The sequence below is a fragment of the Xiphias gladius genome, chromosome 18 (assembly GCF_016859285.1).
Source record: "Xiphias gladius isolate SHS-SW01 ecotype Sanya breed wild chromosome 18, ASM1685928v1, whole genome shotgun sequence".
Classification (NCBI taxonomy): domain Eukaryota; kingdom Metazoa; phylum Chordata; class Actinopteri; order Istiophoriformes; family Xiphiidae; genus Xiphias; species Xiphias gladius.
The window spans coordinates 10,605,634-10,623,799 of NC_053417.1; the positions used below are offsets into that span (position 1 = coordinate 10,605,634).

The following is an 18,166-nucleotide window of genomic DNA, read 5'->3' on the forward strand; positions in this document are numbered from 1 at the left end:
CAAGGAGAGTGAGTGAAGATGGTCTTTGTTTGGTGACATCCAAAGTTTTCTCAGGGTGTGAAGCTTCGGCTCCAACCATCTTTCTGCATATCTCTGTCTCTGTGTAGAGATCAGCTTTCATATTCTTTTTCTGGACTATTCCCTGAAGTTGACAGTGCGAGGAAATGACCAGAGGAAATGCCAGCAGCTTAACACGGATCAGTGTTTATAAAACCCTGAAGCGTCTCCGCCTTCCTTCGACTGTAAATCATCTGCCTCTCTATCAAAAGTTAGATAGCAGCAGGTTTACATACCAAACTGAACCAGTGCAAGTGACAACAGAGAGCTTCTGAAATAATACAAACTTCGGTTTTTAAACTAAACATTCGAGTTTTTATTGCAATTAAGAAGATTACAAATCCTTTACAATAACTAATCAAAGTGAGGGTAAAGTAGGTGACGTTAGTATGTTTTACAAAAAAAAGCCTAAAAACGTCAATTAAAAATGTTAACGTGGTTTAACTGTTTCCCATTTTTGGTTTGTGGTTGTAAACATCACGTGTGTTCAATTCCCAACACAGCTGCTGGGAGTTTCCCAGGGCCCGGGACAAAGCCTGACACCAATGAGGGCTCTGAAGAGCGCTTAGTGACAAAGAGCCAAATACCTGAAAACACTAGAACACTTCAAGTCCTTCTTAGCTCTCCTGTATGTGAAGTGAAAACTCGTTGACGTATCAGCTGCCACATAATGTACAGTACTGTGCAACATTTTAAAAAAATCTTTTTTAAAAATTATTTCATCTTAATGGAAATTATCACCATTATCGACCTCAACATCGCTTGTCTTCTCAAAACAAATCAGTTTCCATATCTAGTAGCTTCAAAAATCATTTCCCAAAATGTCCTCTAAGAATTTTGCCCAGTACTGTAATAAGTAGAAAGTCAAGAGTAACAAATTGTTCTGCTGAATGAGATGCTAATGCAATTAAACCTGCGGATGTGATAACCTGCTGCACATTTAACATCATCCCACTATTGTGGTATCATTTCATAAAAAGCATAAGACATAATGTAACACTTTACTGTAAGTCTCCTTATGTATTATTTATTAGTAGTATATGAATACTTAATAAAAGACTTATAACACATTATAAGGTGGCTGTAAGTGGATATAAGGACATGTTTAGGTGTTTTACTATATCATCATTCATTAGGTTTTTATACAACAGCCTCCTTTCATAGGTTCCCACGAGATGCGTTATAGTTGTTGACAAATACATTAATAAACACTTATATCTGCTTATTAATACATTATAATGTGTTATAAATATAATAATGTGGTGTAAATATAACACAACTTGTAGTAAGTTATTACATTATTGTTACCATTAGTATTATTGTTAGAGCCATTAAAAACTAATAAATGTGTGACACTGGAATTATTTGACTATTTTATAATTTCACTCAACACTTAATAATATCTTTTTCTTTTGAGCAAAGTTAAGTGCTGATGTTATTATGAAGAGCCTTGATACATTAGCCAGAAATGTGTATGATGTGACTTTTTTATTTATCAGGCTTTGATACATTTGCATCATATTACACTTTTCATGTTATCTGGCAGATATAATGTGATGAGTTGATACGGAAATTTGACTGGGGGCAGAAATGTCCACGTTACATTAGAGGAGGTCTAGAGGATCCAGTGGGTTCACGAGGTGATGGGGAAACTGCCTTTCTGCCTGTGGTGTTGTCAGTGGTCAATGAATCCCGGCATGGGGAAGGGCCTGGAGAATAGCTCCACCCGCTGGCGGAGGTCTGCGGTGCGCGACACTGTCTCTGGGTCCTCCAACAGGAAGGACTTGAAGCTGGCCAGGTTTCCTGTTGGGAGCCAGAGGAAGCAAAACAACAAGCTTTAGGTTCTAGTCGTATATAACTCTGCCTGAAATATTTTGAGAATGTGCTTGAAAAAATGTTAGTTAGGGATTGTACAAAAATGATTGGAGTTGGGAGGGGGGCTGATCATCATGTTTTGTATTATTAATATTGTCATTGGACCCTCAACTTAACTTAGACAAAAATTACAACCCCATCCCCACAATAACTCAAAGTAATAAAACACTATTCATTGATGCAAGTCATGTTGCCATTAATAACTAAAAGCGTGCAAAAAATTTAAGATGGTATGCTCCAATTTAAACCAAAATATGTAAATGCAACAAAAATTTTCTCATATTTGCCGAAGACAAGTGGAATTAGACTAACCTCCCTTCAGAAAAAAGAAAAAATATACATCCCTACAACCCTACCTATTTTCTGAACCCCACTCCCCCTTAATAATTTTCATACAGTCCCTAACTGCAAGCAGAATTATTAACGTTAGTATGTTGTACATGTATAAATAAGACAAAAATGAATAAAACACTGAACCTACCAAAAACTTTTAACAGTTACTGTTTTTTTTCCTTTGGTGTACATCATCATGTCACTTTTGAACACCGTATCAAGTGTTCATCATCCCTGGAAAGCTCTTTCAACAAACTATGTGTCACCCCGGTGTGTCTACCACACCACTCCCCCATTTTCACTGAGTAAACAAAAAGTTTACACAAACAAGGTAGCTTCTTCTTCTCTCACCAGTCTTCTTCTTCACATCCAGAGCGATCTGAATCCCTTCATCAATAAATTCCACAACCTTCTCAAAGTCTGCCTCGCTGAACTGTCGGGAGGTCAGAGCTGGGGTTCCTGTAAGAAAGTGACGGTGGATAAAAGAACGGTAAGAATTAAAAAAAAAAAAAAAAAGATATGACAATATTAGTTCGATCACTGTTGTTAAAGTTGGTAAAGAGGTTAAGATTGGTGCTATTGAGAGAGACATGCTGACAGATTGACTGACAGGCCGACAGACACACATACAAAAAACAGATAGACAAGAGCAAACAGAGACACATCACAGAAGACAGACAGACAGACAGACATAGAAGAAAGGGTCCAATATCATACAGGTCGGAAAACGTAGTGGTTCACAGATTCTGCCCAGACAACCTCCAGTCTTGCAGCTCTTCACCGAGAATAACCCATTTACCAACACCTCATGCACAAGCTTTTATGTTTTTATTTGAGTACCCAGCCTAAGTCCTCCTGGAGTGAGGGCGCTCTTGTCTCCCGGGCAGGTGTTCTTGTTGGCGGTGATGGACACCAGCTCCAGGACCCTCTCAGCCCGAGCCCCGTCCATCCCGCGAGGTCGAAGGTCAACCAAGACCAGGTGGTTGTCCGTTCCACCTAGGAGGAGGAGGAGAGAGATTTTGTGCAAAATTAATGATTAGGATACAATTAAATTTGTTGAGTTTCGGGGGTTAATTTGTCTAACGGTGAGATAGATTGCCGTTTCCTTTCACTCTCGACTCAAACTTTTATTCACACAGTGATAAAAGCTATCATCACTTCTTTAAGAATCCCTCTTAATATTGGCTTTTTTCCGATTCAACTGTCAAGAGAAGGTTAAGCGAACTTTTCCAAAGTCATGAGAACAGAATGCAAATTAGGTTGGAGCAAATAAAGAAGTGATCCAAAAGCAACTATGTCAGGGACTGTGAGAGGCAGAAATCCAATATTACTAGCAAAATGCTAAATCGAATTCCATAGTCAGTGAAAAAAAAACACAAAACATAAACAGACGTCTTTTGTACATAAGTATATGTATAAGAAAAGACTTGAATGAATGAATTGCATCTTTATCATTAAAACATTTGCTTCGGTACCTGACACCAGGGTGTAGCCTTTCTTCAGCAGAGCGTTAGCCATGGCCTTGGCGTTCAGCAGCACTTGAGCTATGTACTGTTTGAACATGGGAGTGGAAGCCTGCAGACACAGAAATTATTTTTGAGAGAGTCCATATCAGGACACTCCAGATGGCGACTAGGACATGCTAGTTTCAGTAGCTCATGTATGAGTTTAAAAATAAGTCGGAGTTTCAAATGTTCTGCAGAGTATATTCCCTAAGGATTTTCTCTCTTATTTGAGTTTTCAGGCTATTGGAGATTTTTAATAAAAAAAGTATCTGGACCTGTTTGAGGGCGACGGCCACCCCGGCAATGGCGTGGTTGTGAGGTCCTCCCTGAAGTGACGGGAACACGGCAAAGTTCACCCTGTCCTGGAGGTCGTAGGTCACCTCCCGACCTTTCTTATCCACAGAACGCACACCTTTCCGGTAGAAGATCAGACCAGCCCTGCAGAGCAGAGAGAGAAAGAAGGCCAGCCTAAAATGCCTCTTTTGAATTTTGGATTTGACAATAAACAGTATTGGTCCTGCACGGCTTATTACGTAAATAAACTCTATTTTTTCACATGGTACATATAACACACACAGTATTTTAATAAACTGACCTGACATAAGTCGAAACTTATCCTGTAACAAATATATATTAAAAAAAAAGATTCACACACGGCATCCAGGTTGTCACCTTGCTCCACGCAGGGACTTATGGGTAGTGGAGGTGACCAGGTCGGCATGTTCGAAAGGTGAGGGAACGGCCCCTGCTGCCACCAGGCCGCTGATATGAGCCATGTCTGCCAGCAGGTAGGCATTCAGCTCCACACACAGCTGAAACACACACATTCAGAGACACTAAGTGATAAAAGTCATTCCTATGTTCAATCTTTTGGAAATATTGTTTTATTGTAGATACTCATTTATCATTCTTTTTGTGTTTCCTGTGTTTATTGTCCTTATATTTTTTCATTCTTGGTTTTGGGGAATTAATAAGCTGCTTATTGATTTTTTTTTTCCCCCCTGCTTTTGTTACTTTACTACTACTTGTACCACTACTGCTTTAGAAAACAACATGGTGGACATAATTCCTGACATAAGAAGTACCTTCTTCATGCGAGCGTAGTTGATGAGGCGAGCGTAGGCACTGGTTCCTGCTATGATGAGTCTAGGTCTGAAGAGTCGGGCCATCCTGTCTAGCTGGTCATAATCTATCAGACCCGTTTTGGGCTGAGATGATACAGGAGGACAGGGATAGACGGAGGAGTCACAGAGAAGTTTTCTACAGTCGGATATCTTTTCAGCTTCAGCATTCTTTTTCTTTACAGATTCCCTTTGACAAGTTTGATTCAAATCTTAATTTCTATTTACTAAAAGTGAGCCAAATTATTTCTCACATCCAGCTTGTAAGGCATCGATTCAAAGTAGATGGAGGTGGCTGAGATTCTCTTGGCATCTGTCATGTAGCCGTGGGTAAGGCTGAAATGTTGTGGAATAGAAAAAATTAGATTGATAACAGTAGAGCACGCATCTCAGAAGTTCAACAGGTGAGGGTTCATACAAGGTTTTCTATAGCATTGTGAACTTATTCTGACATCTCTAGCTCCGGATTTCTCTTCCATCTGACCAGAATATTTACCTCCACCCTTCCTCTAGTCCTTCCTCCCATCTACAGCTCATCTGTAGTGACTGTGGCTTGTGCACGTATTTGTCTGGTCATGCAAAGACTAGATCTTAGAAAAATGCTGTTTCATGTTTTTATCTTGTGCCACTGGGTATATCATTCTGCTATTGTTATGCATATGTCAAATATACTTTCTTTAATGCTTATTTTTCATATATTTTTTCTTGCTCTCATTCTGTACTGTACTACCAACTCCAGACCAGCCACCATATAAGTTTTACATAGTGTCTGGCATATAAAACGTGCAGGTCTGCATTCATAAAGCTAACTATCACCTGCAGTGGTAATGTAAGGAGTTGATTTGTTTAAATTTCCCAAGCTTCCATTGCTGTAGTTAAAGCATGTAAAATATATTTCTTTCAAAGAGGGTGGTATGATGTGACAAATTTAGACTGCGTGACTAACATTGTGTCATTTACATGAGCGCCTCTTGACGTTAACAACATCCAGTTTCATGTGGGAAAATGTCAAAACTACACAGGCAAAATCTCCAACCATTTCATGGCTAATTTAACAAAACTGTAGCAATTAATAACATAACAACTGCCAGACATTTAATAAAATGTCCATCAAAATGTACTGAATAAAACTATGTAATAATTCATTGTTACGAATTCCCAGTAATGGCATATGATCACATTATTACTACTCAGCAATTATTACTTATTTTGTTTTAAAATTTTAATGTAAAATCCTGTAAGAATCATTTACAAGATATTATTATTATTATTATTATTAGTTATCGCACCACTAATCAGAGTTATCATATGTTTTGTCCCCCATAACAAAACAGTTGTTTACTCTAGGAAAACTCTACCAAATTTTGAAAGAGAAGGTTTTTATGTACAAACCAGCAAAATCAAGAGTGGAAATAGCAGATATAATTAGAAGTATTCCTTCAAATGTATGTGTTTCTTCTTCTCTTGGCCTTCCGCATTTGTTTATTTTTATTGTCTTGGTAACTTTATTACATCCATTACATTTTGAAAAACAGTTATCGCTTGCTCCACATTATCGCTTGCTCCACAGACGACAAACTAAAAAATACTGAAGGTATATATTCAAGCATTTCTGGCTTGAAGAGATAGTAAAATCTTCACTCACTGTCCTCCGTCGGGCAGATCCAGGCCCATGATGCGGTCATGAGGCCGCAGTACAGATGTGTAGGCCGCAAAGTTAGCGGGGGAGCCGGAGTATGGCTGGACGTTGACGCCCCACAAATTTGAGTCCAGACCAAAGGCGGTGAGCGCTCGTTTCTGACACAGCAGCTCAATCTGGTCTACGATCTCTGCACCACCATAGTACCTGAGATAGACAAGTCACATCCATTAAAAGTTGACAGGAAAAATAGTGAAAAATCAAGAATAGTTTAAAATTATTTCTCAAGTGTTGTAAATGTATATTTTCTACTTCATACTCACACATGGGAGCTGACAGTTGCTTAAATGCCTTGGTAAAAGGCACATTAACAGTGGTGGGAAAGCCAGTGTCATTCATTCACTTCTCTCCTGCACCTCCCATTGTATTGTATTGTATCACATTGTTTTATGTTGTGTATAATTTTTAATTATTGAGTCACGTCATACTGCATCGTATCATACCATTTTGTATTGCATCATATTCTGTCATTTTTTATTGAATCAAAATGTATCATTTTGTATCGTATTGTATCATATCATATCATGTTGTATAATTTTGTACTGTATCATATCCTTTTGCTCTGTGTTGTATTGTATTGTATTGCATCATATTGTGTAATTTTGTATCCTGTTTTATCGGATTGTGTTGTGTAATATCATATCATATTACACTGTATTTTATCATGGCGCTTTATCATTTTTGTATTGTGTCATATCATATCATATTGTATTGTATTATATGGTTTTGTTTCATATTGTATCAAGTCCTATTATGTCATATAATAGTTTATTATGTTGTAAAGTTCTGTATCATATTATTTTGAATGGCATCATATACATTCTAGTAAGGGAGTAAAATTGGCAACCTTTTGGTCCCAAGTCCAATTCACTGGCTTTATTTAAAATATCTTGGGTAATTATTGTCACAATCTTAAATCACATGCAATGTATAATTTGGAAAGTGCATTATCTGTGTAGTTGCCTTTGTCCTGGGTATCCCTCAGAGTATTTGTTATTCAGACATGATCCCTGGGCCTCAAGCGCTGCACGGCTGCAGAAGTTCTGACAGGACAAACAAGCACAGTGTCAAGATCCAGAGCCACACTGTTATTTTTTTTTTTTTTTTAATGCTTATATATTCAGAACACTGTCACCATCCAAATATAACCTTTATTTACCTGGAGAAGGGCGACAGAACCCTCTTCTCTTTTTCAACAAGGCCACCCACACAGTATAACCACAGTCAATTTGAGTTATCCAGTATGTAATTTAGTTCAACTCTCTTGCAAATACCAATTATAAATACAGTAAGACAAGTTCCAGAGTCAGAGAAGGATAATCAAAGCTATTTAAATCAGTTAAATATGTTGCATAAATATTATAAAAGGTTCATCACAGTCTTTTCTGGAAGCTGCAAAATTATTTAAATTAGCTTATCTAAAATGATTAAACTATTAGCGGTACTACAGTCAAATTAGGGGATTAATAGAGAGGAATCTAAATAATACTGAATCCCTGTGGGTTTCAGCACAGTGTCAAACCTCCCAAAGAAACTTGAGGGTCAGAGGAGAGACGGACCTGCAGAAAATCGTCCTGTCTCAGTCTTTTTTCTCCCACTCTCACTCCTGTACATATTTTCTCTCTCTCTCTCTCCCTCTCTTTCTCCCGCCCTCTCTCTCTCTGTCTTCCTCAGCCGCCCCCTCTGCCTTGTTATTATACTAAGCCTCTCGCTGCTCAGAGATCCCACGATCTTTCCAATGGGATTTAAAACCTGCCCTCCCATGTGACATAAAACTCTCTCTATTACATTTCAGAACACTATCTCGACACACACGAACACACACACCTCCACGGTCACCCTTCCTCTGTCACAACTTTAATTGTGGAGATCGATGGCAGAAATTAGTGGGGAAACCTAATGGGCTCATTTGACTGTGTTCCCAAAGAAAAAAACAGGGGCTCTCTATTGGGAATCAGCAGCGACTGACTGACAGCACATGCACAAGAAGATGAGAATCTTTTAGATGTCACAGTGACTAATAGTACTGTAGATAAATAGTTGCTGGAGAATAAAAGAATGAAAGCGCCCCTCTTTTCCCCCCAGCTTCCACTTAGATGAAATTAGTGACTTGCAAGGGGGGAAATGGGAAGGGAATCTTGGCGAACGCTCTGAAGAAAACAGTTAAATTCTAGAAACGACAGCTCTGGTGACTGGCGGTTACACTGCTGAAGGAGGCTCCTCTGCAGTTCGAGCTGCTTTTCTTGCTTTCTGTCTCGCATACGACATCCTCAACACCTCTGTCCACAGAAAAGCACAAATGATAATTAGTAACGTCTTGTATATTCACAGCCTGAACAGCTGCTTTCATACAGAAGATACACAGCAAGAATTTGAACAAAACATCTGTCAAACCAATCACCATGCATATAATGATCCACCTTGCAAACTCACTATTTAGTGATTAATTTGCACATCCTGTTTTTACTGCACAGATGATTTTCACATTTAAATATATTCACTGACTGTGAATTATCCCTGTTAGTCTGTGGTGCTTTCATGAATTTTGTACACAGGAGAAGCCTAAATTTCCACCATGGTTGACTATTGTATGAAATTTAAATGTTTATTATATGTTTGTAGTTTTTTTTCCCTGAAATTATACTGTGGAAAAACTAATCTACCAACAATCTGAATGGAACAACCAGGTAATAAAGAATGAAAAAATTTACGTGGTAAATGAAAACGTGTTTTGCCTTTTATTAATGCTGTACAGAAAACCTTTGAAGAGTTAATGTGTTATACTCAACTGTTTTTCCATTACCAGTTTCACACAAAAACTCTAGATGACGCAAGACACTGAACAAACATTTAAACAGGCACTTTTGATCTTTCCTTTTGACTGGTGGTCGCGGGTCATCACTGTTAACATACAACCTGTTATCGAGTGTTTTTACCCACAAGATAATACATGGAAGAGGCCGTTCCAAATTCTGGTCTCTTTTCTATGATTTTTTTCTTAATTTGATCACCTTAAGAAAAGTTAAAGCAATTATTAAGGTTCATAATTACTTTGTAAATCACTTTGTGATTGAGAAGAGCAGGAACAATTTCTGAGAAGGTTGCGCAGGGTTACGCTGCCAACATGTGTTCCAGGAATTAAGAGGCTACCGATTATAGTAAACATTCAGTAACTTCACAGTAACTCTATAACTGTGCTATGTATACTATTGTAAACCATGTTCAGCCTTTTATATGTCATACCAGCCAGGTTAAATAGCCAGTGTTGGGCCATTCACATCAATGGAAATGGGAGACTGCTTCTGTGTGAAAACGCTGAGAAATCTTGTTGAACTGTGAACTTTTAAAATGAATCTGAGGTCCTGTTGTCCTTGTCCCATTACTGTGTGAGCACTGTTTTTTCAGGGCTATGTAGGAAACTTTTACAGTAAATAGTTATTTCCTCTTTATTTAAAATCAGCAAAATAACCAAAGGGATCAGCCCAACTCTCCAATATTGTCTCACTACTTACAATTACCCTCCACCCTCTGTTCAATTTTCAGTTTCAGTTTGACTCAAGCAAGATCAATGATTTTAAATTTAACTAAGCTTACTAAGTAATCTTATAAAAAGTTAATATTAAATGAGAATAGTAAAGGAAAATTGTGAGTGACATAGATCAAACAGACCATGAAACACAAAACATCCAGTCCACTGCTTCTCTCCCTTTCTTTTTTATATTTACCTCTGATGCAATAAGCTCCAGTCCCCGGCACTGCCTGTCCTTCTCCTGCTGCAGGAGGCTCCACATCTCTGGGTCATCCTGGGCCAGGCTCTCCTGTCCCGTCCAACCACTGGCGTTGCTGAGGCCTCGCCTGCACGACTCCACAGTGATCTGGCGATGTGGGCCCACACATCCTGAAACCCTGGGGAAGAGGGACTGCAGCATGGGGTGGTGGATAAACACACAAGAATCATCACAGTCAACAACTAAATATCCACTTTTTAAATAGTGGTTTTAAAACTGTTCTTTGTCACTGTAAATAATATGTAAGTTCGATTTGGGAAGACCCTGGAGAGATAGTTCTGCTCTAGGTTTAGAAAACCTTATTGAGGAGATAAACGTCAATTCACAGGATCTGATGCAACTCTCCATTGTGCTATAAGCTGTGCAGAGTTGAACAGTTTCTGAAGGGTTCTGTTTCGTTGTTGTTGTCCAAGATTGCTCCTTTGGTGTCTTTTGGAAGGCTCATGAAGAGTAAGCCTATACAAAAACACTTTGATCACTCAAAATTATAATACTTTGCACTGGGGGTTTGGAAACAGGGGAGTTAGAATAATGTGTTTTTTGATGTTCTAAACAATCCATTAAATGAAAGGCAGTGAAAAACCAAACGTGTAATTCGGTGGAGCAGTTTCGGAAAACCTTGGACACGAAAAGTGTAATGTGGGCTGGCAAGACACGCAGTGACATAGTTATCAGGGTCTTGTTTGTTGAAGGCAGCTTGTAGCTGCATGATAGTTACATAACTATGTGTTAGTTTGGCCTAATACACAGATTACTTTTCAAGCATAAAAATGTGTTGAAGCAAGTCTCCTTTCATCTTTTGTGTTCATTATGTTTTCTAAGCCTTGACTATATTAAGTGTTGCATAAAGCGCAGACTGTACAGTCAATTTTCATTCAACAACACAAAAAATATTCTGGGACAAACAGTGGTGCTCTTTTCTGTTTTGACAACCTGAGATAATCACAGTTATTAGACACACACGTTGACACTTATACAACCAAACAGACAAATTGAAAATATAGCGTACACAATGTGCATCTTCAAACCAGACATTTCTATCAGGGATTAAGTGACCTGGAGTGAAAAGACTGACCTAGTTTGCGATAATAAGTGATTTAGTCACAACTGCTCTTAGGAGCGGGAGAAAAGAACTTTTAATATAGATACAAAGGGATCTGTGCATGTATTTTTTTTTTTTTTTTTTTAAAAGCTCAAAACTAAATACATTATTAAACAAATTTACTCACCCGTAATGTTTGCCTTAATGACAAATAAAGCATGTCTGTGACAGCAGAGGGCTGGGAAAACAGAACACTTTCAAGGTGCAAAGGGTGAGAGTAAAAACAGCACTGGGAGGGAGCAAAGGACATGCGTACTATGTATCACTGATAAAAGTGACTACATCTATAAATCATTTGGTTCCTGTCTTTGAAGAAGAAATATCTAATCCAACATAGCTACTGTGCATTGAACAAGCTAGGAATTCATTTTATAGTAAAGAAAAAAGCTCTTGAAGTCAGTTTCCAAAACTACAGATGATTCTGTCCCTAAAGTTGTATCTATTTTGTTTTATTAATGAGCCAAAAAATCACATTTTGGATTTAAAGTCTTCACGTCTATTAATGCATTTTCAGAAAACAAAATTCATACAACACTACACATAAAGTTATATCATGAATCAAGTCACAACATGGAGCTTTTCATTGGATGGGTTTGGTTTCAGACAGCACAAAGCTCACATTCTAAAACTCATCATAAACACATTCTGCTATTAACACATTATCACAAGTTTTGAATCAAACTGCACTCAGAGTGATATGTTGACAATGTGTTTTTAACGGCGTAGAAAAACAGTCAATCTCAAACCTATTTTGAAAACTGAACTCGTGATTTTGAAGGATGTATGAAAAGTCAGTGTTTGACGTCTCATTGTCAGCCTCGCTGATCCATCATCCAAAGTGCTGTTGGTTGTGCTCTGTCTGAAAGTTGTGGTCTGGACAAATTTTCTGCACCAGCCTGTAATCGGTGCCAGTGAAGGCGATAAAGATGCATATAACCTTAAAGGGTTTGGCACAGATCCAGGCTGCCTGGGACTGGGTGTTTTCTGAGTAGCAGGTCTGCCCCGGGTCGTACATGCAGGGCTTGGTCTTCTTGGACCGGTTGGTTCTCTGGTACTCGATCCGGCAGTTTTGCTCGGTCACCATCATCATGTCCTGCTGCTGCTTCTGCTGGCCGTGAGGGGTGGAGCTGGTGGACTGCGTGGGGCTCTGGAACTGAGACATCATGTCCGGAACCAGGACTGAGTTTTTGACGTGAGCGCTCTGAGTTGCAGGATCCAGAACTTCCCATCCCACGGCTTTGGAGGGTGGGACGATGCTGACGGATATGTTCCCCAGATGGGAGGAATTGTGGCGGAAGTAGACGCTGAAAGTCCCGTTGATGTGGTCCACGATTTTGCCCGTCACCAGGAGGCTGAACTTCACTGTTTTCACGTTGAAGTAAAAATCACCCCAGCCCAGGATCTTCTTGGCCTTTGGGGATGTTTTAGCAGGAGATTTGGATTTGGGAGGAGGGTGGTACAGATACTGATCCTGGGCTTGGGAGAAGTTCTGTGGCCATCCGTACGGGCCGAGCGAGCCATAAGCAGGTGTTTTGTGTTTGGTGGAGATGATCTGTAAATCTTTGGAGATATGTTTAACCTTCAGTGCAGCTACCACGGCGTCTCCTGTTCCTCCTTCCTCCTCCATCCATTGTTGGCTCTGAAAGTCCAAGGGCTTGGCTGTTTCTTGGACCTGCACAGAGCAAAACATTAATGAAAGACAATGAAATTTTGTAGCACTCTTTTCTTCTCATTTAGAAGGTCAATTCAAAAATAAGAAAAAAAACCCATATTTTGCCTTCCTTTTTTTTTTTTTTTATTATCGCTTGTGTCAACCTTTTGGTTCAACTTTTCCAGTTTTGGGATAACTGTGTCTTAGATTCTGGCCCCCCCCCCCCCCAATATTCTAGATGTAAAGAGAATTTTTCTTGTGATGTTCACAGAACTGAATAATTACATTTCAAAAATGTTAAACATTATTTCTAAAAAAGTGTCTTTGTTATTCTGTATAATCCAGAGACCTTATTGTGAACAGTTTGCATTTGAACTACTATCTACCAAAGAAATTGTCCCTATCAAAACTGCCGACAGTGTCTTCTGTGGATTATCCAGAGGAATGGGGACACTGGTAAGACATGTTGTTGGTGATTTCTTCTGTGCTATAAGCACAACAAACAAAATCCTACTGGATATCTCTAAACTTAACTGTTTGCTTGGCCAGATACAACTAGAGATAAGTGAGAAAATATGTTTTTAGAGTAAACCAACCCTTAAAAGGAGAGAATAAAAGGAAAAACGTACCATGTTTTGACTTTACTTTATATTAATGGGTGTGCAACTGGTGGAATTTGTTCAGAGTACAGCATGAAAAAAAATGCTCAGTACCCTGTGACAGCAGCACTACAACACTACATGCGTATCTGTACAACCTGTCTTTTAAGAACCTGTCTTTTTATTATGCAAATTAAACTTCTTGTTCCATTTCATTTCAAGAGGGGACAACAAAAGTGTGTTACTGAGTAATAAGTCATAACCTGATCTATAGTTTAAATGTTTTCCAATAAAAGATAAGTTCATGTTTTTTTTTTAGGTCGAAGTTGACATCAGGCTTCGGCAGTCCGAGTTACACAAATTAAACAGGTTTCTTGCAGAATTTCAAAATCACTCTTTGTGTTACTATCCCTTCACTGCAGCTCAGCACAGAAACACTGTCTGTGGAAATGCAACGGAAATGCAATGACTAAAAAGATATCTCAGACAGGGCCAGTTAAGTTTTCAAGGGGACAAAAGAAAACTGCACTTACTTTCCAATATACTTCTCTGACATGTTTCCTTGGTAAAATTGTAACTGTATTGTAACACTATACCTGAGTTTATATTACTCCACATTCACCATAGCTACTCACAGATAGACTCTATCATATCAATTTTAGCTCTGTACTATGAAAAGTGACAAGACTGATCAGAGAAAGTACTTTGAATCACCAGCACGACAGCAAATGAAGGACAGTTTCACCCCAGCTACGCTACAAGGTAGCAGATAATTGATTCAAATAATTATGCTTTGACATGTCAGGTCCTGTGAATGAGAACAACTTGAAATTGACTGTGATCAATACTGTAGGTCAGCTCCTTCAGGCAAGGACTACAGGAAGGAACATGCACATACCCACACACAAAGTCACATTCATATTGTCATTAACACATTTTAATTTGGTTGTCCTCCCTCATACTCTCGTTCCCTTGTTGAAACTCTCAATCCTCTTTTCAGTGCGACCTTGATAATGAACTGAATCTATGGGTTTATTAATCTGTGTTTAGAAGAGAGAGGGACATAGTCAACACATGGGTCACTATTGAAATTACTGCAGAGAGTCAATAAAATGATATACATTTATAGTAGTTAATGTATGAAAACGTAAAAAATATGCAAACCGTTTACAGCATCTTTTTCCATGTTGAGCTTCCTCTCAGCCGAACATGTCTCAGCTGTCTCAAAAACAAAAAAAATCCCTTTTCTCCTCCACCTCATCCCCTTTCCATTCTTGAATTGATTTGTCTTACACACTTGAAATTAATAAGGGATTAAGCTTTCACCTGGATTCACCTTGTCAGGTTATTATTTCATACGAAGAGCAGGTCGACGTCTTATTTGCAACTGTTTCCGCATTGCATTTCCCCGTCACCATTCACATTGGCCTCCTTCCTGTTACTGTCCCTCACATTTTTGTAAATACACTGTTATAAATGTATCTCAGACATACGTAAAAGCTCGATTTCCTTTGTCTTTTCCTGGAATCATACAAGATGATATGGTATGGGTGAACAGCTCGCAGATCATTTGCAAAAATTTTGCAGCACATCAGTATGATTTGCTAAGCTGCTTTACATTTTTTTACAATGTTAATATCTGAAAAAATTGCCTACTAAATATAACAGTACCATTTATTCCTCCAATATATACTGAATGTGGAGAGACAAACTACTAATGCATTTGTATAAAGTGCAGAATTTATTGCAACTGATTGCTTGAAGTGTTAAATACTTTGAGAAGTAGAAGTTGTTTTAGTCGTAGTCGTATCCGTAATAGTTTGATTTTCATAGCTCACACAGAGAAGGAGATATCGGTTACATTCAGAATGTCAATTCCACCTGGCTGTCCCCTTCTGTTAAAAAATAGCACTACACAGAAAATATAAAAGAAGCGCGACTGTGAACATTAGCTGCATGTTCAGACTGATGAAGCAGCTTATTATAAGGCAGGCAGCTACCTGCTGTTGTGTCTATTAAAATGCACAAATCCCAGTAAATCCAGTCATAAGTGAGGATGTTTATATGACTGATATTTCTGAGATTCACTGCACAGTTGACATGCGGCACTGTGATGTGTTTAAATGTAACAAATGTAAAGACACAATCATAGATATACCAACGTTAACAAACACAACCAAGGGTCAAAACGAATTGGATCCCCTCACTAGTCAGGTGAATCCAGGTGTCAGACTTTAATTTGTAAATTCATTCATTGAAAACACTTAATTTCTAGTTTCATCATGATGTGTCGAAGGCAGATGGAGTTTTAGGGTTATTCCCCACCAGATTTCTGAATATACAGCTCCCAGGATATCATTATTTCTTACCAGCAAGTGGGATGCACATCACCCCTAACCACCCGAGCCCTGTGTGCAAATCACTGCCTCCTCCCGTAACCCAGTGAGCTCCAGCTCCAGTGTCTATTGTTACGAGTCTAAAACTCCAACTAGGTGCTGTTCTCACCTACCCTATTTGGAGCCCACTCTGTGACAGCCTTGTCATTGGCTCTGTGTCAAGATGCCAGCACAGAGACTGCAGCTGAGCAACAGCGGTGGAGTGAATGCAAGCACAACACCTGTGCAAAAGCTCCTGCAAAGGGAAAAAACTGAGAGACCTGAGAGCTGCAATGACATTTTTGAGGTCAGAAAGAACATTCTTGATTCTTGCCATGGGCTAAAAGGACACTTAATGTGTCGGTTTTTCAGACTTAACAAAAAAAAAAAAAAAGAAGTGACAGTGTCTCTCAAAACCCAGGGTGATAAAACTTTTTCAAACTGACAAAGACTGAGCAATCATTTAGTTCAAGTAATAAAGCACTTTGAGGTGCTTTGAGGTTTCACCTGACAGCTTCACTGTTAACGTTACAGATGTTGCAGTCGGCCACTCATGCGGCACAGTGAAGAAAGTTCAATTAAAGACAGGAAGAGCAGATTAAATTACAATTATGCCTGAAAGAGAATTACAGACCACACGACTGGAACTAATTAAAATTTTGAAGATGGTACGTATTCATTTTGGCTGGACTTCGCCATCTAATAAAAGAGTCAACTTTGATCAAGCCCCAAGACGTTCTCAAATCATGAGATACGAGCGTTCAGTTCTGAGTCTGACTGTAGAACACCAACATATCAGGACAAAAGACCAGTGCCAATTTTGTTCCTTGAATAAAACAGCATATCTCAAACTTTTCAATGGGAAATTTCGAAGATATGAAAATCCAAGTCGAACCTCAAATCAAAAGAAACCAAGAAGTGAGGTCTCAGCCAAGTGTCAATAAAATTCTAACTGGAGTCAAACCTGATCACAAATCAACTGACTGACTGGACTCCTCACCTCTTCAAATAATTCTGAGAATGGGCTCTGCGGCCAATGTTACCATGTAAAGTTCCCCTCTATCCTTTAAGACTACCACAAAGCTGTTTTTTGTGTTTGTTTTTCAATTTTGAGATCTGAATAATTTCTGAGAGTGTACATTTGCTAATTTGGTAGATATCTCATTTTTGTAACAAAAGACTTCAAAAATCTTCCAGAGATTATTGTTGCTGGTTGATTCTCATACACATCCCCGACGCATCCCTCCATCAAGAAAAAACAAAAACAAAAACTTAAAACAGCTGGAAAAAGCGAAACAAATCAAGACCGCTGCTTTATTGTGCATCGATGCCGCAATATGATGAAGAGCGGCAGAACCAGAACATGTGGGAAAATTCTTGATGAATTCTTTGACAATATATTTGTTTAACCAACTAGCGGCACAGATAAGAAGAAGCTCCCAGTGCCAACTCCAACGACACGTTATGGTAACGGTGATAATAGGCGCACAGCCTCAGGAGCAGAGCAACTGATCTTACTCACCGCTGAAGGCAGAAGCCACAGACAGGTGATGGCAAAGTTCAAACGCAGAGCCCTCATTTTGCAGCAGCCGCAGCAACGTTTCTCCGCCCGGAGAGTCGGCAGGGGAGAGAGTGTCTTGAGAGGCAATCTGCCCGAGTGAAGAAGTGGTGATTTACCGAGTTAAAGCCTCCACTCTCTTCAAAAGAAGAGAGGACATTCCGCAGTGAGAGACTCAAAAATCATCAAGATCTGGAGTGAATAGTCGGCTCATGGCTGCCTCTCCCTCCCACCAGTTCTCTCTCTCTCTCCCCATCTTTTCTTCCTCTCTCCACCCATCACACACACACACACACACACACACACACACACACACACACACAACTGGTCTTACCATGACCGAAAATTAAAATAAAGCATAGCTTCATGTAAACTGTGTTCAGTAAGAATTAACGAAGGGAGAATAATTCGAGTTAGTTTTTAGACTAATTAGTAACGTTTCTAACAGAGACAATGTCGCACATTAAATATTCTCTCTCCCTCTCTCTCTCTCCCTCACTTTC

General features: G+C 39.1%; 2 protein-coding genes across 4 annotated transcripts; both read right to left on the reverse strand.

Annotated features, from left to right (window-relative positions):
- Window positions 1-382: 382 nt before the first annotated feature.
- LOC120804294 (serine hydroxymethyltransferase, mitochondrial-like) lies at window positions 383-11,808 on the reverse strand. 3 transcript variants are annotated; one of them, XM_040153660.1, is made up of 12 exons: window positions 11,608-11,808; window positions 10,316-10,510; window positions 7,554-7,633; window positions 6,537-6,737; window positions 5,146-5,227; window positions 4,856-4,978; window positions 4,443-4,582; window positions 4,046-4,208; window positions 3,741-3,840; window positions 3,106-3,261; window positions 2,617-2,724; window positions 383-1,860 (listed from the first exon to the last, which is right to left on the reverse strand). In XM_040153660.1, the coding sequence occupies exons 1-12, from the start codon at window positions 11,728-11,730 to the stop codon at window positions 1,733-1,735; spliced, it is 1,599 nt and encodes a 532-aa protein (XP_040009594.1). In that variant the 5' UTR covers window positions 11,731-11,808; the 3' UTR covers window positions 383-1,732. The 3 variants fall into 3 exon arrangements, 2 of the variants coding, with proteins under 2 accessions (XP_040009594.1, XP_040009595.1); XR_005709429.1 differs by having other exon boundaries at window positions 1,785-1,860; window positions 2,414-2,724; XM_040153661.1 differs by lacking the exons at window positions 10,316-10,510; window positions 11,608-11,808 and adding an exon at window positions 7,750-7,762.
- A 116-nt stretch (window positions 11,809-11,924) lies between these two features.
- On the reverse strand, window positions 11,925-17,849 carry LOC120804132 (neurexophilin-4-like). Its single transcript, XM_040153355.1, has 2 exons — window positions 17,628-17,849; window positions 11,925-13,152 (listed from the first exon to the last, which is right to left on the reverse strand). The coding sequence occupies exons 1-2, from the start codon at window positions 17,682-17,684 to the stop codon at window positions 12,310-12,312; spliced, it is 900 nt and encodes a 299-aa protein (XP_040009289.1). The 5' UTR covers window positions 17,685-17,849; the 3' UTR covers window positions 11,925-12,309.
- Window positions 17,850-18,166: the final 317 nt, after the last annotated feature.